Raw genomic sequence first — 26770 nt, 5'->3', positions numbered from 1 at the left:
ATGACTTTTTCCCTTTTGCTGCCTGACCGACCCCGACTGACGTCACGCTCCAGGTCCAAAGATCGAAGCTCGATCCTCTGGATCGACAGTCACTCTACTCTACCCTACTCTACTGAGCTACTGCTGATAACCTCAAAGCATACTCGGCCACTATATATGACCCATCTTCTACTCGGGGAGCATCTTCCGTCATTGAGAGCCGCGACGATATCGATCGCCACCGAAACCAGCGTCCTGACGTATTCTTCTCCACATTCTCCTATATCAATCCTGTGAACCTGCCTCCCTGTACTGGACAGTAGTATCGTCGGAGCTTTTGACCATAGCTCTTCTGCGCTGCTCCGGGAGTATGCGGTTGCCGCGAGACTCAGAAGAGGTCCGCTTGGGGCAGAGGAAGTGATGGTGGTAGCCCAATCTCGAACTTCATCCAGTATGCGCATGTATAGAGCGCCCTTTGTAGCAACGCGTTTTCGTGAAGAATAACGCTTCCTCGACGCGAAGCATGGAGAATAATAAGCCATTGGAGGTAAAAACTGGGGAAAACTAAGTAGCTTTTGATACTGAGAACATCAAAAACAAAAATAATCTACCCTTGTACGGTCCCTACCCTGTCAGGCCTGTAAGCCTATGTAGCCTATGTACCCTGTACTATCGACTTTGAAGTCTATCTTGATAGCCTATCTGCATCTTATCGTCACTACGTTCCTCTACCGTCTTAGCATAGCAAAAATGAACCCCCTCGCCAACCTCGATGAAGCTACTCAGAAGCGATTGTTTGAACATATGGCAGGTTTCTTTCTTTCTCAACCGGCGACATCTGCACCTCCCCCAAACCCACCTCCTGCTCCTGCTCCTCCTCCATCGGCAACCATCGTCTCTATCCCACCACCCTATATTGCTCCGCCTGCTGCTGTATCTTCGTATTCGAGCCAACATGCATCCACGTCGTCCAGCAGCCAACCCTATTTGCAATCACCCGTGCAAGGTCCCCGTGACATTAGGGCAATGTTAGATGCTCAGCATGGGGTACCATATGGTCGGGAGAGTGTACCGAATCATTCTGGCGTTGGATCCATTCATCATCATGCAGGTGGGAGGATTCAAGTCAGGGGACATCCGTTGCAAAGACAGCAGAAGAAACCGAACAAGATCGGTAGGCCTGTTAGCATTGTCTCAACCGGCAAGGTAAGTTTAACCCCCGCAAGGCTCCCCCTGACCCCAGCTCCCCTACATAACACTGACGACAGCGATTCAGGTTGCTTACATCCCGTGTGGGTCTCTCATAAGGAACCAACTTGCTATCACCGCCCCGGGCAAGACACGATGGGCACCTTTGATCGAATTCCTGGAGATACAAGGCTATATGCGGACGTTTCAACTTGAAGACAACATGTCGACACAAGATATAGCGGCACATATCGAGAAGACGTTCCAACGTAGCCCAAGACTCCCCATCCCATTCCCAGCTGTATGGTCGTGGGCGAAACTCTCCGGCAGTTCACACATCTTTCATCCTCATTACGTCTGGAACCCATGGCAAACGAACCTCTCCAAGTTGAAGACGGAGTTTAAGGGTAGCAATATCGCCTTCGTATTTCCCCAAACATGGCCACTGGAGATCCACGACAACCAGCACTTCCGAGCCGATCTAGCCCTGGCGATACACCGTGACCCTCTCACCTGGGAACACATCTCCGATACCTCCAAGAAAGGCAAAGGAAAACAGCGGGCTGCATCGGTAGTGGAGTTGGAGGATGTAGCCGAGGATGTCGTTCAGGAAAGTGATGGTATGCAGGAATGCAAGCACTGTAACCTGGTGCTCCCTGCTGAGCGAATGGTTCCCCACTGGAACACTTGCCCGGGTTACCGGGATGAACATATGGTTGAAGAGGAAGAGACTCAAACGGCAGATGAAGCAGACGGTGAAGAAGAGGATCGGATGGACGGGATTGTTAACCAGCTGGAAGACAACTTTATCAACTGGAGTGGCACGGAGGATGAGCAGGTTGTTACGGTTCCCGAGATCGCTGGTGTAGTTGATCCTATCCTGCGTGAGTGTACTGCGTACAACTTTGAAGACTTCAATAGCTCAAGTCCACACACAGATACTGGCAGTACCCTCGTCAATCCCCCTCCGTCGCCGGTACCCCATCAGGTCACCCCCAGCAAATCCTCTATCCCCTCGTCGTCAGCAGATCTCAAACCCATCATGCCCGAGGACAAATTCATGGCGCTATGTCAGACCCAGCTGGAAGCATGGGGTGCTAGTCATTTCAGACGCATCATCGATGATGTATTCCAGACGAGACGGCGGTTAAGAAGATCCTCGTCGATGGTCGGAGATACATCGAACGACACGGTTGGTCCCCACGATTCTGCCAGTCAGGTCACTGCCCGCTCTAGCCCTCCCAGAAACAACCCAGACGCCATCAAGATCCCTGTCCCTCGAATTGTGTTCAGGGTGAAACGACCGGCCGAGCTCTCTGATCCCCTTGAGACTACCTTAACAGCACAAGAATCACCAGAGGCTGAGGGAGGGGTTGTACCTGCTGCGTCTGAGGAGAACAACGAACCTGGAAAACTTGACATCGGAGACGGACGACCTGTAAAGCGAGCTCGTAAGGCTAAGCCAGTATTCACAGGTCCGCCACGACGTACGACTAGAGTTGTTCAGGCTCCCAAACGTGTACCTTAGTCTAGCTTCATGACAACTCGTAAAATGATATGGTATTAAAAAGAAGATAACAAAATCGAATACAAACACCACATCTAACCAGCACCGGGACCGGGAGGACGCCCAAAGTTCCCCGCTCCAAAACCGTACGGGTTGTAGCCGTAAGGCCCAGGGGGGAACCCCCACCCTGCCCAGGGGTTGGGAGCGTTGGCAGCGGTGTTGCTGCTGGTCGAGTCTGGCGAGACCGGGGGCTCGGCGGGGGCGGTGGAGGCGGCGGCGGCTCGGGCCAGGTCGAGGTTGGTCGGCTTCTTCTCCTTGACCGACTTCGCATTTCCCGAGCTGAAAGGCTTCTGAGTGAAGCAGCACTCGCCATCTCTCCACCTCCAGATACACCTCACGCAATGTCCCGGCTGGTCGGGGACCACCACGCAGACGTTGTACCGCACGTCCATCTGCTTCCCGAGAGGGGTCGTCTGCTTCCCGGGCTTGGTCTTGCCAGTGCAGCAGTTGCACATGGCATCACCCATCAACTGGATGGAATCCTCCCTTATGAGGAGGGCCTCGGCATCCTGTTGTAGGCGTATACACAAACACAAAACGTAAGTAACCTGTCAAGGTGATATGGTTGAGGTAAATCCTATTCGACTTACCACCGCTCGCTGCCAGGTATCAGCCGTCATCCACGCCGGCTGGGTCTCCGGGAGTTCGAACACGTCCCCCCTCTTCACTCCCCGCATCGACCGACGCTTGGCGGGAGAGGTGAAACCCGTCCCGGTCACCTCAACCTCGTCCTCCTCCTCCTCCTCGACCGGCGCACGGGATCTCTTCTTCCCCTTGCCCGTACCACTTCCACTCGCCTCACCACTCCCACTTGCTCCTGCCGAAGCCTGCAAGGCTTTCATCATCGGGATGAAGCTTGCCATTTGAGCGGAGAGAGCCGCTATCTGCTCTATCTGGCCCTGAGCAGGGGTGGTGTCGACGGCAGGGGTCGGCTGAGGGGTGGGGGGGGTGGGGCAGGGGGGGACGGGTCGGCGAGGGTTCGCTGTAGGACATCATATCCGATCATCAGTATGTGCCAACCCCGAAGAACTCTGACAAGCTACTCACCTGCGTCGAACCTTTTGAGAGCCTCCCTGATCATCCCCCGGCTCTCAGGGTTTGCGATGAGGCTGTCAATCCTCTCCCGCTATCAAGAATATCGAACGTACGAGTGAGTATCCGAGAGTGAATAGGATAGCGAGGCTACATACCAGGATCGCCAACCTCTCATCCTCCTTCCTCTGGGCTTCTTCGGCCTCCTTCCGTAGCCTCTCCGCTTCCTTCGCCTGGTCCTGGGCGAAGACATCTGTTGTTATGATATATCAGTAAGTCATGATCGGGATATAATCATCTTGTCCGATGCAAAGACTTACTTCCCAGCCGCTGAAAGTACAGCAGCTTAGTTTCTTGTGGCTGCGTCAGCAACCAGGTTTCCAACGCTAGAAAGGAGAAAAACAGTTAGGACAATTTGATACTCAAAGGTACACAACTGCTTACGCATTCCCTCCGGGGGCATAGGAAGGCCCACCGGTTCCGGGGTGATACTCCGGGATGCTGGTTTCTCGCCGTTTGTCATGAGTGATGGGATATGATCGAAGTTGATAAAGGTAAGTAAATGAAGCTGAACGTGATTGCAAGTAAAGATGAAGGATTCGACGTTCTTGATCAACAACAACTATATACGGTAGCTGGCCTGCTGGCCTACGCTGCTAGCCTTCCTAGCCTACCAGGCCTACCAGGCCAGAGAGCGTCATCGAAGAACAAAGAACAAACAACAAACGACAACCTTCCTTTGGGTTCCTTGTTTGATCGGCCAATCAGCGCAGGCGAAGAATATGCTAGAACTATCGATATAGCAGTATACTACAACACATTCAGGGTGTACTAGGCAGAGCGAAGCCTGGGTTTGATCGAACAGAATCATACACCCACTGTCGAACAGCAAGGTAGCGTAAGGTGTCAAACAACCCATCTTCACCCTCATCAAGTTCGTGCGATGTTTGTATGGGAAACGCTTCCGCCAAGGCCTTTCGGAACCCCTCGTCCTGTAGTAGAGGGGGTAACATCTCGTGATATCGCTCAACTTGCACATAAGGGTCTGTATCTTGCGCCGGTCGGTTCTGGTCCTCCCGTTGTTGTTCCGAAGGCCAAGTTGTCACTTTCGTAGTGTGCCGACCTGGCTCTACGTCTTCTTCATCACCCGACAAACATTCGTCGATCACACCTTCGTCGTCAATGACTGCGTCGTTGGGGAAAAGGTCAAGGTCCATCCCCCTCGCTTGAGCTTTGAGATTCCCGTCCAGCCACTTCTTGTAGGGACTCCACCCTCGTTCACCCTTGGTTGTGCTGCCGTGGCTGTTGTGGGCAACGATATGGGTGGAGATTGTCCGGTTGATAAGAGGAAGGAAGCAATAGTGCAGGCAGAAGATATCGACTGGCTCGTCAACATCAAGATCGTGTTGTTCTTCCAGTTGTGCAAAGGTCCGGGCATACTTCTGGGTAAAGCGTTCGCCTATAGTCTTCCAGTGCCGCTCGATGGGGGTGTTACTCGTAGACTTTCCACGGATGAAGGGAGCCTTCACAGTATCTGTTACCTAGGGATCAGTATCATACGTTGCAAGGCTTGTATGTATACCACTTACGACGAATAGCGACCATTTGTTCCCAGATCCCGTTGTTCTCCTTTCCGTAATCCACCCTGACCCGTTGAGGCCATCCCCATCTCTCCGCTGCTTCAAGGAACGACCTCTCCACCGTCTCCGCCCTGTTGTTGTCGCTGGCAGCCATGAACACACAGACTCGGCTGTAGCCATCGATTCCACCGTGTATCACAAATTTCCAGCGAATGAGTTTATGTTGGCCGTCGATATGCCATAGCGAGTTGGGGAAGGGAACCTTGTAAACCCTTCGCTGACGAACTACCGCCCGACGTAGCCGGTGAGCACCGGGATCAAGCTCTTGGAGGAGTATCCGAACCTGCTTCCTGGTAACTGTTACACCCTGTCCTTGAAGCCAACCGAGAACGGTACGATAGCCCACCATGACCTGATCGTTCTGGCGGAGGTAGTAGCGGACCAGCTGCAACGGGCAACAACAACAGCAACACCCTTCAACCTTTGTATTCGGGTCGGTACGAACGATGTATATTGATCACTCACTTCTATCAAATCCTCTTCTGTGTAGCGATGCTTCTGTTGACGTTTCGGTTGTGAACCCAGGGCTGCCCGTCTTCGTCGAACGGTCCATCGCGAGCATCCTAGATGTTTCCCGATTTCAACATCGGTAAAACCGTTCTTGTCTAGGTGTTGTAGTAGGACGGTATTGACATCAAGCGACCAGCCTCGAGCGGAAGGGACGATCCGCCTTGCTTGGTGAGGAGTGTGGCCATGCAGCAGTGACTGGTGACATGCCGCTAACTGATCTCGGTATGATCTGGTACCCTGGAGGTGGTTGTTGTACTCCTGCATCGGCAACTTGCCCTTGATCTCCTGCGTAAGAAAGTATATAAGATCATCTAGACTGTGGAGGAGCAGCGGTATGTTGCTGGGGTCTCGTTGGTCGGCAGATTGATCAAGGAAAGCAGCGACGGGGGTGTGCAGGTCAGCAACGTAGCTTGCTATCGCTGCTTGAAGGAGTGTAAGGGCACGATCTTCTTCCATTGTGATTGCGAATAGTGTTATTGGATGTAGTGAATGATGCAATAGGCTTCTGAAGGGAGTACAGTGTACAAGTTGTCGACTTCTAGGGAACTTAGGGGTAACAGGGATAAAGGCTACAGACCGTACAAGGGTAGATTATCTTTATTTTTGATGTTCTCAGTATCAAAAGCTACTTAGTTTTCCCCAGTTTTTACCTCCAATGGCTCTTTATTCTCCGTGCTTCGGTCGAAGTTGTTATTGTGTCGCGCGCGCGAGCGATTTTGATTATTCTTCAGAAATCAACCGTTGCTACAAACGGCCCGGTATACGCATGTGTTTGGACACGAGTGTTTCCGCAAACTTGCGTGGCTGAGCAGCTGGATGGTTTGTAACGTCAATGCTGTCCTCATGGAATGATCCCACTGGGCTTACATCTTGAGATCGTCTCAGCTATACGTCGGAATCGTAAGGAAATCGCGATGACCGCCTGTTGGTTCATCAACGGTCAATCTCAGCACACGGAAGGCGACCTCTAGTCAACACTGCGTATCGACGACATCTTAGAATTACTTCCCGACAAAAGCTCCCTTCAATCAGACTTTGGTAGCCTTATCATGGCCGCCCCCGCCTCTCAACCGGTCAGGTCCACCCTGTTGGACGGCAACCACGCCTTTCCACCTCTCTACGCTTGTTACCTCTTACGGAGCAAGACCAGGCCGAACGTAACTTACATCGGATCGTCCCCAGACCCGCCTAGGAGGCTGAGGCAGCATAACGGGGAGATCACGCAGGGTGCGGTATCGACGATGAAGTATAGGCCTTGGGAGATGCAGATGATCGTCTATGGGTGAGTTTGGTCGAGTCGATCTGATGGTTCGATATACACCGATCAGGAGCTTTCCCGCTCATGTATCGTTTGATTGATTTGGTGAACATCGATTGCGGGACGTAGATTTCCGAGCAAGTTGACGGCCCTACAGGTAAGCTCTCCTCGATACTCTCGAAACCTCTCTATACAGTGTACTGACGCACTTTGGTCGTGCAGTTCGAATGGGCTTGGCAGAAACCCGACCTATCTCGACATCTTAAACAACCCGTCCCATCTCCCGCTACCACAATCACAACGACCACCACCAGCTCTACCTCTACCTCTAAAGACCCCTCCACGAACCTTCACACCCCAGGACCTTCCGAACCAACACCAGTAGAAGCCCTCAAACCCATCTTCCCGCGTAACGCCCTCAGAAACAGGGTAGAGACCAAGATGGCCGTCGCTCGGACGATGCTCACCCGATCGCCTTTCCGGAGATGGCCCTTGCACGTCAGGGTTTTCACTAGGGAAGCTTGGGAGATCTGGGGCGGGTTCAAGGTTGTCGGTCAGGAGGAGGAGGAGGAAGCTGAGGTTTATGAGGCGCAGGACAAGGGGAAAGGGAAAGGCAAGGGAAAGGCGGTCAGTGCCAAGGTGAAGAAACCCCCGGGCAAGAGAAAGACCTTAGCGGAGAAACGGACGTACGACCCTCTGCCCGAGGTAGCTACGGTCATGCTCGACCTTGGCGGGGTGGATGGACAAGCCCCGGGGAGGACGGAGGGGACGAAGGGGGTGACCAAGATCGACGGGCCGATCGATGTGGAGGATACCGAATTTAGGGGGATGGTTTGGGATAAATGGAAAGCTTTCAGAGAGGGAGCGGAGGGGAGCGGGGGGGAGTGTGCGGTTTGTGAGGAGGTGATCGAGGATGTTGATGTGAGTGGCACGTTTTGTCCGGCTAGCGTAATGTCGAGAGGAGTCGTCGAGATCTGACGTGTTGGCCTTCTTTACTAGGATCATCTGAACGTTGCATTCTGCATCTCGTTTGCAGGCTCAGATGCGGGAAGATCGATAGCCAAATGCTACTCTATCGCCCACCTCCCATGCTTAGCAAAACACTTCCTAGCGAACCCTGGTTCCGAGGAATCTGTTACAGGCAACCTTGCGAACCCGATCTTGCCCCATACCGGCCATTGCCCCCGGTGTAATACTCGCTCAGATTGGGGCGAGATCATCCGAGGTATCTACGCTCGCAGGGATGGAGAAAAGGAGAACGTCGAGTTGACGGAAAAGGCCCGGTTGAGGGATATGAAGGCGGCCGAACTGGCGGAAAAGTTGGCCGAGAGGAAACGCAAGGTGGACGAGGAGAAGGAGGTGAAACGGAGAAAGACGGAAGAGGCCAAAGAGGAGAGACGGCGGATGAAGGAGATGGAAAAGGCGGACAAGCCCAAGGTGAAACGGCGAGCCAAGTCCAAAGTCACCGATTCCAGCGAGAGCGAGTAGGTCGTCTCCGACTGTCAACTCAAACTCTTCCCGTACTGGACACTGCAATCTGCGGTCATGACGGATATGCCTGGAAGGGCTCGACTCGATCGCAACTCTGTCAGGCGCGATCGATAGCCTACGTTCAATCGGGCTTGTCAGGGCCAATTCGATATCGATTCTTGGCCGTCACCGAGTCGCATATGGTCGAATCGACGACCGACATCTGCATCGGGCTTCCGCGAGCATGATCCGCTTGCCAGGAGCGGCACCATTGTCCCGTGGGCACCATTGAAGACAGGTAGACATCATCATAAAGCGAAACAAGGCAGATCGCCGGCAAACAAGTCAAAATCGGCTGCGTACAGGTTGTGAATCGCTTGTCGTAGTCACGAATGTTGAACCATATTTCATATGGGTCTCATCCTTTCGAGCCCCGACTCCGCAGTCTCCCAGCTCCGATTTCATGTATAGCATGTATAGAGCACACTCTGTACATTCCTCGCCTGATGGCCATTTCCCAGAAAGCATATCACATCATCATAATGCGGGCGATGTACACCCTCGTACATCAACGGGAAAAGAGGCGATCGTAATGAAAATATCGTAAAGTAATCGTATATAGGTCAGTCAGAAGAACCGCTGGGGCCGGCTCAGAACTGGTCGGTGGCGAGAATCGATTTCCCGCCGTCGTCGGTGATCCGCCTCCTGGTCTTGGCGACGATATAGCCCCGACCCAGTTGACCCACTTGAGCTTGGGCGGGCACCTTGGCAGAGGCATGGGCGGGGGCGGGAACGGGATCCGGAATGTCCCAACCACTGGGGTCGACTCGAGGACTGCTTGAGGTCGCAGCGGGTTCGATATGGAGCTTCTCCGTCTGTTCGTCAAGTGCGTCGATCCCATCCGCAGCGAACTCGGCCGCCATCTGAGGTTTAGACCCATTCTTTTGAATGATGATATCGATATCATCCGATCCGATCGACCGGGTATCGTCTGCGCCACTGTTTCCCCACCCTTGACTATCCTTTTTAGTATCACCATCGGCAGGTGCGCCCCAAGTCCCGTCGCGACCGCCTTTGTCGGCATCGCCTTCTCCGCTGCCCCAGCCAGAATCTACGTTGGGCGAGGTGTCGTTCGTCGGACCCCAGCCCGAAACGGTAGGCGCTCCGTCACCATTGCCCATGGGATGCTCGTCTTCCTCGGGCGCCGTGACGAACAAGGCGGTAGGCGAGAAGATCAGGCATTCACCTCGCTATAGCATATGAGGGTTCGTTGATCAGTCAACCGGCACTTCAACATATAATATGCGATCAGTAGAATCTACTCACATCCAACATGACGACACGCTCGAACGCCTCGGCGTCCAATTCGCTCGAGACGTGTTTCGCCAGGTGCGTAAACCAGCCGGCGCTGAAGAAGCGATGACATACGATGAACGAGCAAAGGTCCAAGAGGCTCGATGGGACGACCGTAGGTTCTTGTGTAGAGATGATCACTCGCATGGCCAAGTGACGTTGTTGTCGGGTGAAACTGAGGAGTCTCTCGGTCAACCGTTTAGATCCTTCAGAAGCGACGGTACCTTCGGCACTGAGGTACTGTGCATATATCCTCCAGTCAGATCAGACATCCGGCTTCGTGTAAGAGGAATGGCTCACCTTGTGGGCTTCGTCCAAGACGACCACTTTGCTGCACCTAAGCTCGGCCTTGTTGTACAGCTTGAGCACGATTTCGAATAACGAACAAGCCGACGAAGGGCTGATGAAACTGCGTCCGCACGGAAACGTCAGTCTGCTTCAGGCATAGCCTTGGGATTCGAGCGGATGGACTCACGGATCAGTTAAGTCGACGATCGTCAACATGCCCTTCTTAAACCTCCCATCCCTAGGCTGCCTAACAACAGGTTGTTGACCGTTGATCCCTCTTTTCACACCCACGAGCTTCCCATCGTCCGTCTTCTTGCACAAGAATCCTTCGAGCAGGGACAAACGCTGGTCCAACATCCTCGCTTGGATAGGCTCCAGCATGAGGGATCCTAAACGCAACTTGAAGTTCGTGTAACTGTATGCCTCGCCCAGGTCGGAGAGGACCTGCATGACCATATGCATATACAGCGGCATCTGGCCGGATTCCGAGACTGCCATCAACGAGAGCAAGCTCGTAGCGTCAACATCTTCTTCCTGGAAATAGAGCGGGTAGACTTTGGCACCTCCTCCAAACTGGGCGTACGAATGCGAGACGTGCTTCAAGTTCGAGGGCGAACAGAAGACGACGACCTCGGGGCAGACGACCATGGGGTTGTCGCATAGACCTAGGAACGTCGCTTCGCACGGTTTGAGAGAGGTTCCGGATTCGCCAAAGTGCAAGACCAATCCGGATAGAGGCGAGGGGAGGAGGCCGAGGCGGTCGTCTTCGATCATCATGCTTTCGAGCAGTACGGAGACGGTGTGCGACTGTAGCGTGAGATAGTGCCGGCTGTTAGAGGGACATGCAGCTGGTACGGTGAACTCGAGGACTCACCTTTCCCGACCCCTGTACACCGCAGACTGAAACGGAGAGATTTTTTTCAGCCTCGATCTCGTCTCTGGAGGAACGACGTTGGGGGAACTTACCGACAGCGGTAAAGGGCGAGTTGATATTACAGTACAGCCTCTTGTCATCCGGCTTGCTCGGGAACCCTTTCGCACTGGAAGCCGAGCCATCAATCTCGCGTTACCTTTCAAGGTCGTTCGCTGGAGGAAGGGGGAAGGAGATAGCATGCATGTATGTGTGCGAAAGAACTCACTTGGTCTGAAGGACCTGACCAAACACGCCGTACTGAGGCAGAGATCCTTCTTCGGCTTCGATGGCAGCATCATGGCTGATGAGAGGAGCCGTGATCGCTTCTGTATCGACAAGCAGTCGAGTAAATCTTCAGTTGGATGGCCTTTCTTCAAGACTTCTCGGCGAGTAAAGAGCTCACCGACATCATCAGGCTTCTCATTCCCGTTGATATCCGTCTCCTCGTCGATATCGTCGAGCAGAGACAACCCCTCGTTCTTGATGAACGTCGTCTTTTTCGCATGAGAAGCCGAAGCAGACTTCTTTTTCCTGAACCCGGGGAAGTCGGGCTTTTTGAACATTTTGTTGTGAGGAGGGCTCGTGATTGCTTGTTGATGATGGATGTCAGGAGGAGTTTAGCTGCAGCTAATGGAGGTCGTCTGATGTGTCGTTCGTCAAAGGACTCGGGAGGAAGCTAGATGGTGGAGAACGTCATGTCCTTCATAAGGACTCCATCTCGAGTAAAGTGCAAGATGATTGAGAAGCAAGAAGCAAGAAGCAATAGTACCCGTCCAGGGGTACAAGGTGGATCGACCCTTTTGGCTTGTTCGTGTTGTTGTTGTTCCTCGAATGATGATCGTGACCCGGGGGGAAAGGAAGGACGACCCTTCTTTTCTGTCGTCAACGACCGGGATTGTCGGGAGGACCGAGAAGCAGGTTCTATATGAGCGATAGTATCTTTCCTGTTGCCCTGTTGCCCTGTAGGCTATTGCTAGATCGTTATTCGTGTCGGCTAAGCCTCGTCAAACGACACTTTCAACGTTGTCGCCGTTGAAGAAGACTTGAGCTCATCACCCGAGAAAAGCTTCCGGTCTACCGACTTTTTGTTTCCGATCCGCTCCCAAACCTAATTTCAGGCACGCGACGACATGCGCACGACCTTTGCCACGTGCGACTGTACAGTACTTGATCGACGGGCGACTGGGTGCCACGTCTCGAATAGAGTAAGGCCTGAGATTACCATGAACGGCTGGTATATCGTGCCGGCATCTTCCCATTATGGAGTCGAGTCGAGTTGAGCGCCACGACTTTCGATACGATTGCTTTGGGGCCGAAAAATGTGCATTCTTACGCTCTCGGCCTCATGTTAATATGCGTCTTACAGATCTTACATGAACCGCATCGTGTATCTTCAAGCAAAACAATAATATCGATGTCGCGCACGATAGTGTGATACTATGTTGAATTTCCTCGATCGAGTCTGCTAGTCGTTTTGCGCTAGCTCACTTCCGCCCGCTTAAAATCTACACACAAACATATACCGACGGCCGCCCTTGGGTCGATAAGGTATTCTCTCAAGGGATCTAAGCGATGACGAAACGAGGAATCTCTTCAACCCTAGATGAAGCTCAAGACGTCCACTAGCCCTTGGAAGCCTGGTGGAACGTGGACCTAGATGGGGAAGAAGGTTTCGAGCAACTTAGCTCCACTGCGTTGAGGCTTATTGGCCCTCAAGACCTAGGCGACGCCGCATGAGTTTGAGTCTCAACAGTTATACAGTCTCGCCAATTCAGATCGAGATGAGACCGCAGAATCACTCCTCTGCCAGCGGGAGGGAAAAAAACCTTGTCCGATTACAATTCAGAATCAATCCAGTATCCTCCTGGATGCAATGCTGCCTAGACACACTCCCCCTGTCCTTGACATCCTTTGCTATATTGTGAAACAACAGATGCGACTTCCGATGGTGTTGAACGGATATTGTAGGTACGTCCGCGCTCGGACAGGCCTCTTCGATCGGTACTCAAGCTCTGTATAGACTGATACCAGCGCCGGCACTACCCGTGTTGAAGCGCCTTTTCGAGGTCTGGCATGGTAGCCGGACCTGATCGAGTACGACCGCTGATTGCGACGTCGCACGACCGTCTCGTCTGTTATAGGTAGGCTGATGCTGCGGTCGATCTCGGAACCAGGCTTGACACTACGATTTCCAACCTATCGATCTGTGATCTGTGGCCGCTGTAGACCGGGGCGAGCCGCAATCCATCTCACGATGCATTTACTGAATCACTGGAGTTGCGATCCGGGCCACGAAAGAAGTGGTTCCCACCGAAGGGATAGCGACAACTGCCTGACAAAGGGATTGCGCCGCAAGCATGAACCGGAACTCGATCGCGCTCCTGTAATATCGTTTCATCATCGCCTTTCAAGATCCATCTAGTCGATACAGTAACAAATCCTCATCCTTACGCGTGTGCGAGTTTATCTACCTGTCTATTTGGCTCTATCTGTACCTAGTTGACTTCCTTCTCGATGGCGAGGAACCTATCGACGGTGTCCTTGACGCAGTCCTCGAAGGAGATGTCTGTCGAGAGGCACCCGTACTCGTCAGCCAGCCATCCGGCCCGCATCTACAATCATAATCCCCAAGACGCTCGCAGGACTTACACCTCAACCCGAGCTCCTTCTCGGCCTTGCTAGCGTCCAATGTGAACACCTTGCCATCCGGCTTCTCGCCCCTCTTTCCCTCGGCCAACCTGTCCTTCAAGTCCGGGTATCGGTCCCGGATAGAGTCGACGATGGTCTGGTTGGTAAAGGTTCCGTTGCAGACAAGGTACCGCTCGTTCTTGCCCTCGATCGAGGACTTGAAGTGGGCCTCGGCGACGTTTCGAACATCAGCGAACTGTCGGGATGCCCGTAGGAATCGAGAGGTCGGAGAAGCGTATAAGCCGACGTCGGACTTTCGCACAGGATCTGCAGCGCCGACTCACAGCGGGGAAAGCGGTGTCGGGGACCTCCTTGCTCGAACTCCCATCCTTCTTCATCAACCCATAAACCGCGCCGCTAGACGTGTTGAGCGCGTCCAAGCTGTCGACGTTGTGCAAGGGAGGGCCAAAGACCATGGGCGGGCAGATGGTCGAGAGGGTAAAGTTGGACTGTTCGGCGATCTCCCAGGCGGTCTTTTCCGCAAACTTTTTCGAGGCGCAGTACCACAGGCTGGCGGCCATGGGGCTGTCGACGAGACGCACCCAGGGGGGCGGGTGCGAGTCAGTCTCCGTTTCCTATTGCGATCATGTTGCTATAGTAGAAGCGAGGCTGAGAACTCACTTGTCGCTCTTCAACCCCTCACACTCCTTCTCCGTGATCGGGTTCCAATCCTTTTCAGTATAAACCTTGCCAGCCTGTTCAGTCGCCGGCTTGCTAAAGTCTCCGACGGCTGCGAGGGCGACGCAGTAGTCCCAGTTCGAGTTCGAGGAAGAAAAAAAAACAGAGTCAGTCAGGACTGTGAGATGCCGGCACGGCAGGCGCGAGGGACCTGAACTCACAGGCAAACGAAGAAGTGACGACGACGTGCTTGACACCTATAATATATCATCCAACCCGACAACAGGACCAACATTAATATCGAGGACAACAAACAAAGGAAAGAATAAAAAGAACACACTACTCACTAGACTCCTTCGCAGCGGCCTCCAAACAGTTCCTCGTACCCCTCACAGCCGGGTCCCTATAGTCTTTCTCCCAAGACGAGCCGGACATGTGGAAGGGCGAGGCGGTGTGGGCGATGATGCTTACGTCCTTGACTGCGAGATGGACGGGTTGGCGAGATAGATAAAGAAAACAGGGAGAATGGTGTCGATGTGGGGTGAATTGGGAATTAGGGGGAAAGGGGGAAGTGTGATATCAGTAAGATGGCCATAGAGTACGCTGGATGGATGGAAATCCCGGACGAAGAAACCAAGAAAGAGATTCGAGACTCACCCGCCTCGCTGAAATCCCCCGTAACAAGATCCTCTACGACGACAAAACTCAACTGCTCCAAATAAGGCTGGAAACAAGGCGTCTTCTTGACGACCTCTCCCTTCTCTTGGGACCTGACGGTCCCCCGGACGGGGTGGCCGTTCTTGAGGTATTCGAGGGCGACGTGGGTGGCTACGAAGCCGGAGATGCCGGTTACGAGGACGAGCTGGTTGGACATCGTATCGTATTATTCTTTGTATGAATAATGTGGTGTGGGTATGGGTAATACGAGGTGGTATAGGTTGGGTATGGGTGTGTAGGGGAAAAATCGTTATGGCTCGCTCCGCCTTTCAGCCCTTTCGAGACGACGGACCGTAGGATATATATACTTTTCTCCAAGTTATCCAAGCGGCGATGACCCCCCCGAAGTAGGAGACGAGAGGTCATGACGACGACGACGACCTTTGATGCCCTCGGTAGCAATTAGCAATCGACGAGGAGTACTTGCCGGCGGGAGAGGAAGGGGAGTGGAGGCCATTCGGGAGAGGTGGAGGTCGGGTGCCACGTCATCGACCGAAAGGGAATCCGCCGCATCGCTCGACGTTTCATCGTTCTCTCGCCGAGGCGACGTGTATACAGAGCAGTGCACATGCCGTACACGCCACCGATCTGGCGCCTCGGCCGAATATGCTTCCGATACCCACAGGCTTTCCCCCCACGTCCGGAGGTAAATCCGCGGATGCAGAGCTCTCTCTCGGTCGCCGGTCGATCACACTTTACAACGTACAACTCTCTCTGATTGCTGCTTGCGATTGACGACCTACAGTCGATCTTGTTATACAGCCCGACATTCCTCTTGCGATTGCCATAAACACAATCGCACCACCATCTCACAGCAGCGAAGCAGGCGGGTGACCTCGCTGCTCGCTGACAGGCCAGGATCGTCAACCATGCAGCCAGACACAGGGTCGTCAGAACGCGAAGACGAGGCGGTCTCACCCGCGACCATTATCGTTCGTCTCCAACTCTTCCTCTATCTGAAATCTATTTCCCATGGCAAAGACCTGGTACTAAACCTCACGTCTCGACCCGTTTCACCCATTCTAGAACCCCGCCCCCGCCCGACGTTCCCTAGACTGCCAGACCCTGCTGCAAGAGATAGACTGGTCACAAACCTCGCTCGGACCGCGGGAAGGATGGTCTCCCTCGATAGAGACGATGATACGGACCGTGATGGCGTCCAAGACTCAGGATGCGCTGTGGTTGGGGGAAGAATGTATCATGGTCTAGTGAGTCCGATACGACTCGTTCTTTCCCCCACAATCACAATCGTCTGGGTCTGCATATGGCAACAACCATACTATACCCCGCTCCTTCTGTCATGCACAAGCTTACTGTATTCGATTCGGTCGTCTGTGATATATCGCAGTAATCAAAACTACGCCGATATCGTGCCCCATCCTCAAGTATACGGCCGGTCAGCCAACATCCCCGAAGCATGGGGTCCGGTCTGGCACGGCGTACACCACCTCATCCGAGCGTGTATAGACCTCGGTCGAGCCCATTTCGTAGAAAACGACCTCTTGCTCTACCGTCGTGGCCCAAGGGGGCACTATGTGGAGAAATACCACACTTGGAGTTTTATACCGATTTTCAACCCTGATGGGAGCGTACCGGGGATATATAACCCTACTCAAGATACCACGGCGGCCGTCTTAGCGCAGAGGAGACAGCGGACGACGAAACGGTTCTCGGAAAAGGTCTCTGTGGCCAGGACCAAAGAGGAGTTTTGGCAGGGCATCGCGGGAGCTGTGGAGGATGACCCTAAGGACGTGCCGTTCTTGATGTGTTATAGCGTCGAGGAGGACGAGGGGAAGCAGGAGGGTGGGATGGACTCGAGGACGCTGAGGCTGTCGTTGGAGAGCAGCGTAGGGGTTCCCGAAGAAGGACACCCCTCCGTGGCTGCTAGCATGACCATCGAGCTCCCTCCTGTGCGGGAACAGGCTCGAGCGTCTTCTACCGGCTCGACGGAACCCCTGAAGAGCCTCGACAAGCACGCCTGGCCGATCGCCAAGGCGTTACGTACCCGTCAATGCGTGGTCGTGGACGACTGTTCGAAGCTCATCCGAGGTTTCCCTTTACGTCAATGGGATCAATTGCCGGATTCCGCCATCGTCATACCCATCTGTAGCGAAATGTCGACAGAGACCCCGAGGGGGGTGTTGGTCATGGGTCTCAACCTGCTCTGTCCGTTGGACGACGAGTATTACGATTGGATCCAGGTAACCCGGTCGCAGTTGACCTCGGCGCTGGCGTCCGTCCACGCGTTGGCGGCGGAACAACAGAGGCTGGTCGATAAAGAACGGTTGGAGCGGGCCAAGACGGCTTGGTTCCAGGGGGCCGCTCATGATCTGCGTTCACCGCTGACGCTGGTCTCCGGCCCTCTCGGGGACGTGCTCGACTCGAAAGACCTCGCTCCTTCTCACCGGGAATCGCTCTTGCTCGCCCAACGCAACGTCCTGAGGATCCAACGGCTCGTCAACTCGTTGCTCGACTTTTCACGTATCGAAGCGGGTAGACTCGCAGGGAGGTTCGTACCGATCGACCTGAGTCGGTTCGTAGACGAGCTCGGCGGGCTGTTTCGTCCGGCGATCGAACGGAGGGGGATCGAATATCGCAGCGAGATCGAACCGCGGGACGCGTTGACGTTCATCGACCCGACTTTGTTGGAGACGGTCATCACCAACCTGCTCAGTAACAGCTTGAAGTATACCGAACGAGGGTCGATCACGCTACGTCTGAGGTATACGGCGACGCACGCCGAGATGGCCGTGGTGGATACCGGATTCGGGATCCCTCAGGCGGAACTCGAAGCGGTGACCGACAGGTTTCATCGAGCTACGACGGCCTTGTCCAGAGGGACCGAAGGGACCGGGATCGGGTTGGCGCTCGCCAAAGAGATCGTCAGGTTACACGGTGGGGACCTGCACATCGAGAGCTGGACGGCCGAGGAGAGCGTCGATGGGTCTCACGGGTCGACGTTTACGGCCAGGATTCCTCTCGTCGAACGAGAGATGAACGAGGATATCGATCTCATGAACGGGCAGGGGAGTTCGACTGCCAATTTCGGAGCGTACGGCAAACAAGTGGCTGCGGAGGCCATGCACGAGTCGGCCTCTGGAGGTCTAGATCATGCGGTCTCGGACGCCGGGACGGAGAATGTTAGCGTGAGCGATTCGTCCCGACCGGAGGGTCTCATGTTTGAAAGCACCGACGTCATACTCCTAGCCGACGATAATGCCGACATTCGACGATACTTGCGCCGACTGTTTGCCCCGTTCTGTACCGTGGTCGAAGCTTGCGATGGAGGGGAAGCGCTGGCCATGGCTCGTCAGTCTCCACCCGACTTGATCCTCTCTGACCTGATGATGCCGAGGATGAACGGACAAGAGTTGTTACAAGCCATCCGTCGCGATCCGAGAACACGGCTGGTCCCCATGGTCTTGCTCTCTGCGGCGACGGATGACGAGCTGAGGGTCTCGGCGTTGACGACCGGGGTGGACGACTTTTTGATGAAGCCGTTCAAACCCAAAGAGCTGCTGGCACGGGTCAACTTGCACATGCAACTGGGGAAACGGCGGATCGAACTGGAAAACCTGTTTGCGCAGCGAGAACAGGAGATCACGTTGTTGTCCGACTATTGCCCTTCGGGGATCATACGGCAGAGCGCCGACGGATCGATGATCTATGGGAATGCGGCCTGGCAGCGATACACCGGGATGCAAGATTCGGACAAGCTGGACAATTGGTTGACACGGGTCTATCCGTCAGCCGCGCAACCGTTGTCGGACAGGCTTCAAGACTTTTATGCGGGGGATGAACGCGAGATGCAACAGACTTGGAAGTGGCTGAACGGACGGGTCGTCACAGGAACCTTTATTCGGCTGGACAAGGTGATACCGGGCATGTCGGGCGTCTTGGGGTGCATGAACGACATTACCGACCAGGAGGAACGGCTACACGAGGCGGAAAGACGTCGGATCGAGGCAGAAGAGTCAAAGAGGCAGCAGGAATTGCTGGTCGACTTTACCTCGCACGAAATCCGGACGCCCGTGTCGGCGATCCTGCAATGCTCCTCGCTGGTCAAGGAGAACTTGCAGGCGCTTAAGGAACAATTACAACAGGCCATGGCGTTTGACAATCGAACAGGCTTCGTCCCCACCCCGGAACTGCTGGCCAATTTAGATGAAGACGTCGAGGCGCTCGAGAGTGAGTTTTCACGTCTAGCGAATCCATGCTGCTCTGCTCTAATGTCAGCGGGTGGTGTGCGACTAGGTGTCTATCAATGCGGTCTGATGCAGGAACGTATAGCCAATGACGTCCTATCTTTGGCGAGAATTCAGCTCGATACGCTCAGTCTCCACAACGTCGAAGTCGATCTTAGGAAAGAAGGTCAAAAGGTGATTGCTGTTCAGAGTCTTTGACCCTAGACGATACTGATCGAAGTCGCGATAGCTCGTCACGGTCTTTGCGCTGGAAGCCAAGATGAACCAGATCGAGCTGGTGCTCGAAATGGGACAGTGGATAGGAGACGCTACCGTGACAAACGTTCGGACTGACCACGTCCGTGTAGGCCAGGTCATCACCAACCTGATCGCCAATGCAATCGTAAGTCTGGGCGTGTCACTTTGTCATTACTTTGCCACAACTCTAAATCTCCAATTCTCCAGAAATTCACCGCCAAGAGCGAGGTTCGTCGGATCACCGTCAAGTTTGACCTGAGCTTCTCACCACCTTCATCCGGTACTTGCGTACCGCCGCCATCCGGAGCCGATCATCCCACAACGAGGGAGATCCGAAAAGACACCCCTGTCTGGCTGTTTGTCAGTGTCGAGGATACCGGTCCCGGACTGTCGCCCTCGGAACGGGCCGTCTTATTCCAACGTTTCTCGCGTGAGTAGCACGGGCTTTGCACGCCGTGAACCCTGAAATGACGGTCTACGCATGTGATCATCAGAGGGAAGTAAAATGATACACACGCGCTACGGGGGCTCCGGTCTGGGTCTATTCATTTGCAAGAGTAAGTCGTGGAGGGAGCTATACACACCATCCCCGTCCCCAGGCTGATCCGCTCGTGCCATCGATAGAGATTACCGAGATGCTTGGAGGGCGGATAGAAGTCCAGAGCGAGTTGGGCAGAGGTAGTGGTAAGTTAATGGCCGAAGCTTGTAGCAACAGAATATGCGGCGCTTATTATCGATGCGATTTTCCTCTCGCAACCACAGCATTCCGGTTCTTTATCGAATGCCGTACTGTCGATGACGTCGCACTACGGTCAGCTCATGCCAACGGGAAAACACCACCGGCTCAGCTGCAGGTCCCTTATTCTCCTCGGCCGAAAAGCGTTTCGACGATTTCACCGATCAAAGCGGTCAAGAAGCCTTCGCCGACCAGACCCGCCTCCTCATCCGCGGTCGCATCAAAAGCCCCCAAACTCAAGTCAAAAGACCCGTTACACGTCTTGATCGTCGAGGATAATATCATCAACCAGACCGTGCTGAAACGCCAGATGATCAAATCCGGGTTCACGTGCGATGGTGAGTACCTCGATTACCGATAGACCGCGAAATCGATCCGAAGTCCGTCGACGGCTCACCTGTTGGATCTATACTATTACAGTGGCGGACAACGGACAAGAAGCGCTTGATCTGCTACATCGCGTTCATCTTCCGATCGTCGGGCAGACCGTACGGCCGTACGACGTCGTATTTTGCGATCTCGAGATGCCGGTCATGGACGGCTTGACGGCGATCAAGACGATCAGGGAGGAAGAAAGCACCGGGGAACTGAGCCGTCGGCAGTTAGTCATCGCTCTGACAGGGAACGCAAGGCCTGCTCAGATTGAGTCTGCTTTGTCCGCCGGTATGGACGATGGTGAGCACACGGGGGCCTACGTTCTGCGTCTTCTTCTTTCGCTGACCCGCTGGTATTGTTTGGCTCGTGAATGCATAGTCGTAATCAAACCATACCGCTTACCGGACCTGATCGAAAAGGCTCGCAAGGCGTTGTTCAAGGCGAAGGGGGAGGTTTCTGCTTCATAGATCTCGGTTGTATCAGATGTGTTGGGTTTGGGTCTTGGGTTTAGGGTGTTACTACACTGTATCGAGGATCTCTACGTGCGTTCAATGGGTAACGCGATGTCATCTCAGGGATACCTTTCTCATGGGGTTTGGCGTTATTATGAAGCAAGTGTCTAACGCGCTCGCACGGATCCTGGGGGAAAGTTCAGGAAATTTGATCTCATTGAAACAGAGGGAATTGGGTAAGGGTGGATGGTATGGCATTCCACTTAAGATGGGCCGCCGTCTGTTCTTACGAGTTAGGGTGGCCCGGGTTGCCCCTTGGCTTCCGGCAGATTCACAGTTAGCGCTACGAGGTCATTGTGATCCGCTATGGGTCAGGCGGATCCACGACGCTTGAGGGGCATTCGAATGGTCGTACTGCTCGTTGAAACCTTCCACGTCCTTCGAGCACGTCACTCGAGTCAGCTAATTTATTGCTGTACCATATGCTGTCGATTGCGCTTACTACCGCTTCATCCGCTTCACGTCAATCTAGACCTGACGCCCTGCAGATCGCCCAACCTCGAGACAGTCCCACGTTCGCGCTTGATGGAACCTCAACGCTACATGGTTCCTCTTTTCTCGCTTAAGGAAAGGCGATTTGGGTGTGAATATGCAATCAATCCTAATCCACTTGATTTGACTTTACTTGCTCAGACTCACACTTGCGCTCCCAAATGGAGAACGGGTTGCTCTAAACATATTACATGACCCTGCGAGCGAAACAATACATAGCCACACCCAACTCTGCCACCATCATCTTCCAAAGAGGAGTTCACTGCGCACAGATTGCAGTCCATCAAGTCGATCGCCACAGATCAGTGAGGGCAGATGGATGCGGTGTGTGACCACCCTTTCCTTATCAACACATCCAGAGAATCGCCGGTCTCGACATCCTTCCAACCGACTTGCATTCCTCCTTGGTGATGGTCGGGACGAGCCTGAATGAGAGTGTGGACCATCAGCTTCACCTTGCTACGAGACGGATGGATAGGGCATACGTGACATTGATTATTCCATCTCTATTGAATCAAAAGAAGAGGTCTGTACATAGGGAGTATGGCTGGTTGGACAGGAAGAAGGGCAAAATCTTGAATTTGGTATGTATAGTGAGCCGCTCGTTCGCGATTCGATCGATATCCAAGGAAATCACGCGGACCTGGTATAGGTATGGTGATGAGCCTATGCCGAATCGAGGATCGGCCATTTCACTGCTCTTTGCGGAGGCGATCGAGATGCGGCGGAATTGATGTGTCCTCTGTGGCTCAACATCAAGGATCGTCTCGGCAAGCACATCCCGGATCTCTCTGCGGGATGGATTTTCATGTTGGAAACCTACGTGACGTTGCTAGGGGGTATGGCTCCAGTGTTCAAGGTCAGTCGTCGCGTCGGCGAGCGTGAGTCAAAGTCCAGAGATCGCCAACACACAATCTTCACGGAGAGAACTGTGGCGTTATAATTGCCAGGGTGAGTTGTCACTAGATCAGCTGGCACGCCAAGGGAATTTTAAAACAGACCGAGCCGTATACCCTTCGATCTCTATCCCGCATTCGAGAAATGATGAAAAGAATGAATGAGCCGTGAATGGAAACACATAGGCGACCCCACCTGATATAAAGCACTTCCCTTTTACAATCTAGTAGAGCTAACTGTATACGGCGACAGGAGGCTGAAAGAACAAACTTTCACAAGTCTTCGCTCTGTCACTCCTCTTCGCAGATGCCTGGAGATGAGACGGTGAGACTCGCATACCTACGTGATCATGACGATGAGTCGCCCGGGTCGAGGAGCAACATCATGCATCGAGCCGTACTTGCTATCGCCTGCGTACGACTCGATCTCCGATCGCTCAGGCGGAGCGGACGCCTCTCAAACTCTCAACGACGCCCTGTATACTGTAGTGTGTTAAGTGGTAGCCCCTGCATGACACTCCGCCTTACCACGATTTGGTATACAATCGTCAAATCCCGTAGAGCTTCAGCCCCTCTATCGGTCCGGTTCGAGAAGGGAAAAGAGTTCCCTATCTGAAAGTCAGCAATCAACTGAGAGAATTCGAGCTCAGAGGTTGGATTGACAGGCGTCTCGAATTTCTCAACCATAACACTTTGCCCACAAAAGATCCATCGACCATCAAACTGCCGACGATGAGGCCCGCCACCACCGACGCTGTCAGTTCTCTGTATAGCATCCGAGTGGGAGCTGGAGAGTACCCCTGATCCGAATTTCGAGTAGGAGATGCGACGGCATGATATCCTCTTGATGGAAGAGGTGGGCTCGCGCTCCGCCCCCTCTTCGCCTAGCTCGCCTAAAGAGCGCCACCCACAAGGTCTGCGAGAATTTGCTTCCGATCGGTCGAAACCGTACCACTCTCGGTTAATAAAAAGTCTGGAGTTCAGATCAGAAACCTGCTCTTTCCTCCTCTTAGCCCGCAGTCGAATAACAATTACACTATCCCCAAACCTCAAGCTCATCCAAGACGACAAGATGGTCAACGCTCCCGCCGCAACTCCCTCTGCGACTTACCGGATAGAAACCCTCCTCCCCGACTCATCGCGAGTGAGGGACGCCGCCCAAATCCAATTAGCCGCTTTCGACCCGTTCGTCGAGTACCAGTCCGTCATCGAACCCTTACCTCGGGCTCCTATGGACGTACGGCTGGACAGGTTGGAGTTCCGGATCAATGAGAAACTACGAGCCAAATCCAACATCAAATCCATATCCATATCCGGAGAGGGCGAGAACGGGGGTGGTAGTAGTCATCTAGGCTACGTAGCCATCAACGAACAAACGGGGGAGACGGTGGGCATGTCATACTGGATGAGACCTGGCCGATCGCACAAGTTACCCAACAAGGATCTTTCTGCTGGGAAGATGACTGAGGAGCAAAAGGACGCTTGGGAAGGCTGGGATGCGGAGAGGTATGGGAAGCTATACGAAGCTTTTCAGGGGAAGATGAGTGCGGTCCTGAGCGAACGTGGGGAGGAAGAGGGGTGTTGGTGAGTATAGTGCCCGATCGGCCGTCCCTCTAGTCGGAGGAACATCGTATCGTGGACTGAACCTGATGACACCAATCGAATCTTCCCTCTTCGCAGGTACTTGGAGATCCTCGCCATCCACCCTTCTTACCAAGGTCTCCGTCTAGGCCCTAAACTGCTCGACCACCACCTCGCCCAGATCGACCACCCGGATAACATCGACGTCCAGAACGCACCGGCTTATCTGGAATCCTCCCCGCCTGCAAAGAGGCTGTATACCAGTCGAGGGTTCGAGGATGTCGGGGATGTCACCGCGGAAGGGTGGGAGGACGCTTTTCCCGCCATGTTCAGGCCGAGGCAGACGATGGGTTAGGTCGAGGTCGATATTGTCGAAGTTGACGTTTCAGGGGTATGAAGTGAGCCTGTGAAGGAACTCTCGAGGGGTTTGGGCAATATTACCAGAAGAGAGGCTATCGACGTGAAAATGTTTCGTATCGAGCCTGACATGGGACATCCTCATACCAGACGTGTCTTGGCGTTTACGAGCCAAACGTTGCTCGATCTCTCCACGATGTACGGTCGTGCAACTGGAACGATCTCCAGACCGGCCAGACTAGTCATGTTCCAATACGACTGTGTGCTTTGCCTACATTTCGAAGTCGAGATCGCTTCGAGCGGCACTGCGGGAGACCAGCCAATATAGACTCGATCATATACGGCACATTCAAGTTATATGGTCCGTGAATACTATCAATATGAGATTGGCGTTTCATATTAGGTGTATATGAGGTGTATATTTTTGCCGAATTTTCATATTAGTCTCATACAGGGTGTACGTATATGAGATTAGTCCCGTCAGCCTCATACACGGCTCATATCGTCTTCCAAGTAATATGGACCGTGTATTGACCGTATATGACCCCCCGTCTATACGCTTCACCGACATCGTCACCATTACGTACATCTCAGGGGCCTTAGAGGCCAGGACGTCAGCACCGAGGTCTAGTGAACAAACGACTAAGTCCCAAAGCCGACCCAGTCTAGAGTCCCAACGATGTCAGCAAGCCAGAACTTAACGATGAACTGTAGTACCGTACCTCCGTCCTAGACCCTGGACCCCAACTTCTGCCTCCAACGGACCAGCGACCAGCACGGACGGCGGCAGGCTGTGTGACGGGATTGGCACGCATGCCTAGGTGCAAGAGAGGGGCTAGATGGGAGTTCAAGAAGTCGCTGGAGCAGGATGAGTGCTGCACCGAGAAGGCGCAACCCCCGTCCTCAAGTGAGTCTGGATCCCTGTCGCATCACGTCTCTGCCAGAACTGACCTCGGACCGCATGATGCTATCAGCGATCATGCTTCTGCCCCAAGTGCAGCAAGGGTGGTCGGGGATACCAGTCCGTAACGGATACCACTTTCTTTCGACACAACCCGCCAGGTAGACCTCCATATCCACCCCGTTTGGTCGGGATTGCTGCAACGCCTCCCGTACTCCTCCCTTCGTCTCCACTCGCACCTCGAAGACCTCTCAGTCAGCAGCCGGAGGCTCCGCCAATACCAGAGTCGCCAGCCGAAGAATGGCAAGACGATTACAGCTCGGTGGGAGGATGGTCGCCTGTAGCGATGGATGTGGAACCATCTGGACAGCACGATCTTGACGATGAAATGGAGCTAGGTGATGCAGAGCCTCTGTCGGACGAGGACGAGGACCTGGACTATCGGCGTGGATATTCGGACGACGAAGATGAGCACGATCCGTACAACGAAGAGGGTGCTGCCCAGGACAATCCTGCCCTGCCAGATGACGAGGTTCCCGCGATGGAAGACGACTACATGGATGCCGCTGGTGTAGACGTGGAAGAACCGATCGGCGGGACGCCTGTCATCGTGCTGAAGAACATAAACAAGCACCACGACCTGGACGCTCTGATACGCCATCTCTACACGCTTATGACCTTCGGCAAAGCCAAAGGGCTCAGTAACGCGACTTCCAACACATCCCTCGAGCAAATGACGGTGGGGTTGGGGCTGGCCAGTGGGGAAGCTCCTGCGGACGATAAGACTGGGAACATTCGGACGGCGATGTCTCGTCTCGGAGTTCTACCTGACGACTACATGCGCCAGTGCATCGTATGTCCAAACCTGGCCTGTTGGAAACTTACTCCAGTCCGTCAGCTCTACCTACTCGACACTCCCATTTGCGGGTCTCCGATCCCCAACACTCGCCAGATCTGTCAAGAGCCGATCTACCTCGTAGAAGGAGGACGAGTGCGAAAGCCCGTGAAGGTCATGCCGTTCTGCAATCTTTCAACGTGGCTCGCCATGTTCATGCAAGACGATGAAGTTCGCACCCAGCTCAACTCCTGGCGGCAGACTCCTGACGAGTGCCCACTCGACCATCAATCCGCCGCGGACAGTCCGCCTTTGTCGCGAGACCATCCTTATTACGATGAAGATACTCCGCTTCAAGGATTATCAGACGGTTCAGCGTGGCGATCGGGCTGGGCAAATGCAAGAAGGCGGGTATACCAAGA

At 53.9% G+C, this 26770-nt stretch overlaps 8 protein-coding genes across 8 annotated transcripts; 3 read left to right on the top strand and 5 right to left on the bottom strand.

Moving 5' to 3' along the window:
* Positions 1–1191: 1191 nt before the first annotated feature.
* On the bottom strand, positions 1192–4289 carry HD553DRAFT_324630 (uncharacterized protein; the record flags this gene model as incomplete). The annotated part of the gene is made up of 11 exons (XM_046181512.1): positions 1192–1227; positions 1265–1359; positions 1681–2060; positions 2574–2603; positions 2691–2700; positions 2775–3243; positions 3325–3716; positions 3782–3860; positions 3925–4019; positions 4087–4152; positions 4211–4289. 11 exons carry the CDS (start codon positions 4287–4289, stop codon positions 1192–1194), a joined length of 1731 nt encoding a protein of 576 aa, XP_046035616.1.
* A 652-nt stretch (positions 4290–4941) lies between these two features.
* HD553DRAFT_254474 (uncharacterized protein) lies at positions 4942–5283 on the bottom strand (the record flags this gene model as incomplete). The annotated part of the gene is made up of 1 exon (XM_046177342.1): positions 4942–5283. A coding segment is annotated over one exon (342 nt), but the record flags the coding sequence as incomplete, so codon positions are not given.
* Positions 5284–5512: 229 nt separating this feature from the next.
* HD553DRAFT_254754 (uncharacterized protein) lies at positions 5513–5746 on the bottom strand (the record flags this gene model as incomplete). The annotated part of the gene is made up of 1 exon (XM_046177344.1): positions 5513–5746. A coding segment is annotated over one exon (234 nt), but the record flags the coding sequence as incomplete, so codon positions are not given.
* A 1219-nt stretch (positions 5747–6965) lies between these two features.
* Positions 6966–8662, top strand: HD553DRAFT_343017 (uncharacterized protein; the record flags this gene model as incomplete). Its single annotated transcript, XM_046182828.1, has 4 exons — positions 6966–7198; positions 7304–7331; positions 7397–8095; positions 8174–8662. The coding sequence occupies 4 exons, from the start codon at positions 6966–6968 to the stop codon at positions 8660–8662; spliced, it is 1449 nt and encodes a 482-aa protein (XP_046035613.1).
* A 632-nt stretch (positions 8663–9294) lies between these two features.
* Positions 9295–11525, bottom strand: HD553DRAFT_273438 (uncharacterized protein; the record flags this gene model as incomplete). Its single annotated transcript, XM_046177817.1, has 9 exons — positions 9295–9395; positions 9816–9894; positions 9971–10237; positions 10298–10406; positions 10473–10528; positions 10577–11092; positions 11160–11185; positions 11252–11325; positions 11425–11525. Coding segments are annotated over 9 exons (1329 nt in total), but the record flags the coding sequence as incomplete, so codon positions are not given.
* A 2049-nt stretch (positions 11526–13574) lies between these two features.
* Positions 13575–15655, bottom strand: HD553DRAFT_313114 (uncharacterized protein). Its single transcript, XM_046180191.1, has 8 exons — positions 15514–15655; positions 15162–15392; positions 14852–14983; positions 14726–14761; positions 14508–14616; positions 14171–14411; positions 13848–14082; positions 13575–13764 (listed from the first exon to the last, which is right to left on the bottom strand). Exons 2-8 carry the CDS (start codon positions 15376–15378, stop codon positions 13694–13696), a joined length of 1041 nt encoding a protein of 346 aa, XP_046035611.1. The 5' UTR covers positions 15379–15392; positions 15514–15655; the 3' UTR covers positions 13575–13693.
* Positions 15656–15978: 323 nt separating this feature from the next.
* Positions 15979–21463, top strand: HD553DRAFT_350707 (uncharacterized protein). Its single transcript, XM_046183555.1, has 11 exons — positions 15979–16153; positions 16248–16429; positions 16570–19409; positions 19476–19600; positions 19656–19808; positions 19871–20093; positions 20158–20220; positions 20288–20347; positions 20426–20737; positions 20820–21074; positions 21153–21463. Exons 1-11 carry the CDS (start codon positions 16091–16093, stop codon positions 21239–21241), a joined length of 4365 nt encoding a protein of 1454 aa, XP_046035610.1. The 5' UTR covers positions 15979–16090; the 3' UTR covers positions 21242–21463.
* Positions 21464–23702: 2239 nt separating this feature from the next.
* On the top strand, positions 23703–25067 carry HD553DRAFT_350706 (uncharacterized protein). The gene is made up of 2 exons (XM_046183554.1): positions 23703–24258; positions 24355–25067. The coding sequence occupies exons 1-2, from the start codon at positions 23747–23749 to the stop codon at positions 24608–24610; spliced, it is 768 nt and encodes a 255-aa protein (XP_046035609.1). The 5' UTR covers positions 23703–23746; the 3' UTR covers positions 24611–25067.
* Positions 25068–26770: the final 1703 nt, after the last annotated feature.

The sequence above is a fragment of the Filobasidium floriforme genome (genome assembly GCF_021052385.1).
Source record: "Filobasidium floriforme strain CBS 6241 chromosome Unknown HD553scaffold_14, whole genome shotgun sequence".
Classification (NCBI taxonomy): domain Eukaryota; kingdom Fungi; phylum Basidiomycota; class Tremellomycetes; order Filobasidiales; family Filobasidiaceae; genus Filobasidium; species Filobasidium floriforme.
This window is presented reverse-complemented; position numbering and strand designations above follow the sequence as displayed.

Coding starts and splice junctions, on each gene's coding strand:
- HD553DRAFT_313114 (XM_046180191.1), bottom strand. CDS start 15,378: ATGTCCAACCAGCTCGTCCTCGTAACCGGCATCTCCGGCTTCGTAGCC. Junction 14,984..15,161: donor GGGGGATTTCAGCGAGGCGG/GTGAGTCTCGAA, acceptor TCCATCTCGCAG/TCAAGGACGTAAGCATCATC. Junction 14,617..14,725: donor CGTCACTTCTTCGTTTGCCT/GTGAGTTCAGGT, acceptor TCGCCCTCGCAG/CCGTCGGAGACTTTAGCAAG.
- HD553DRAFT_350707 (XM_046183555.1), top strand. CDS start 16,091: ATGCAGCCAGACACAGGGTCGTCAGAACGCGAAGACGAGGCGGTCTCA. Junction 19,410..19,475: donor AGACGTCGAGGCGCTCGAGA/GTGAGTTTTCAC, acceptor GTGTGCGACTAG/GTGTCTATCAATGCGGTCTG. Junction 19,809..19,870: donor ACCTGATCGCCAATGCAATC/GTAAGTCTGGGC, acceptor CCAATTCTCCAG/AAATTCACCGCCAAGAGCGA.
- HD553DRAFT_350706 (XM_046183554.1), top strand. CDS start 23,747: ATGGTCAACGCTCCCGCCGCAACTCCCTCTGCGACTTACCGGATAGAA. Junction 24,259..24,354: donor GGGGAGGAAGAGGGGTGTTG/GTGAGTATAGTG, acceptor CCCTCTTCGCAG/GTACTTGGAGATCCTCGCCA.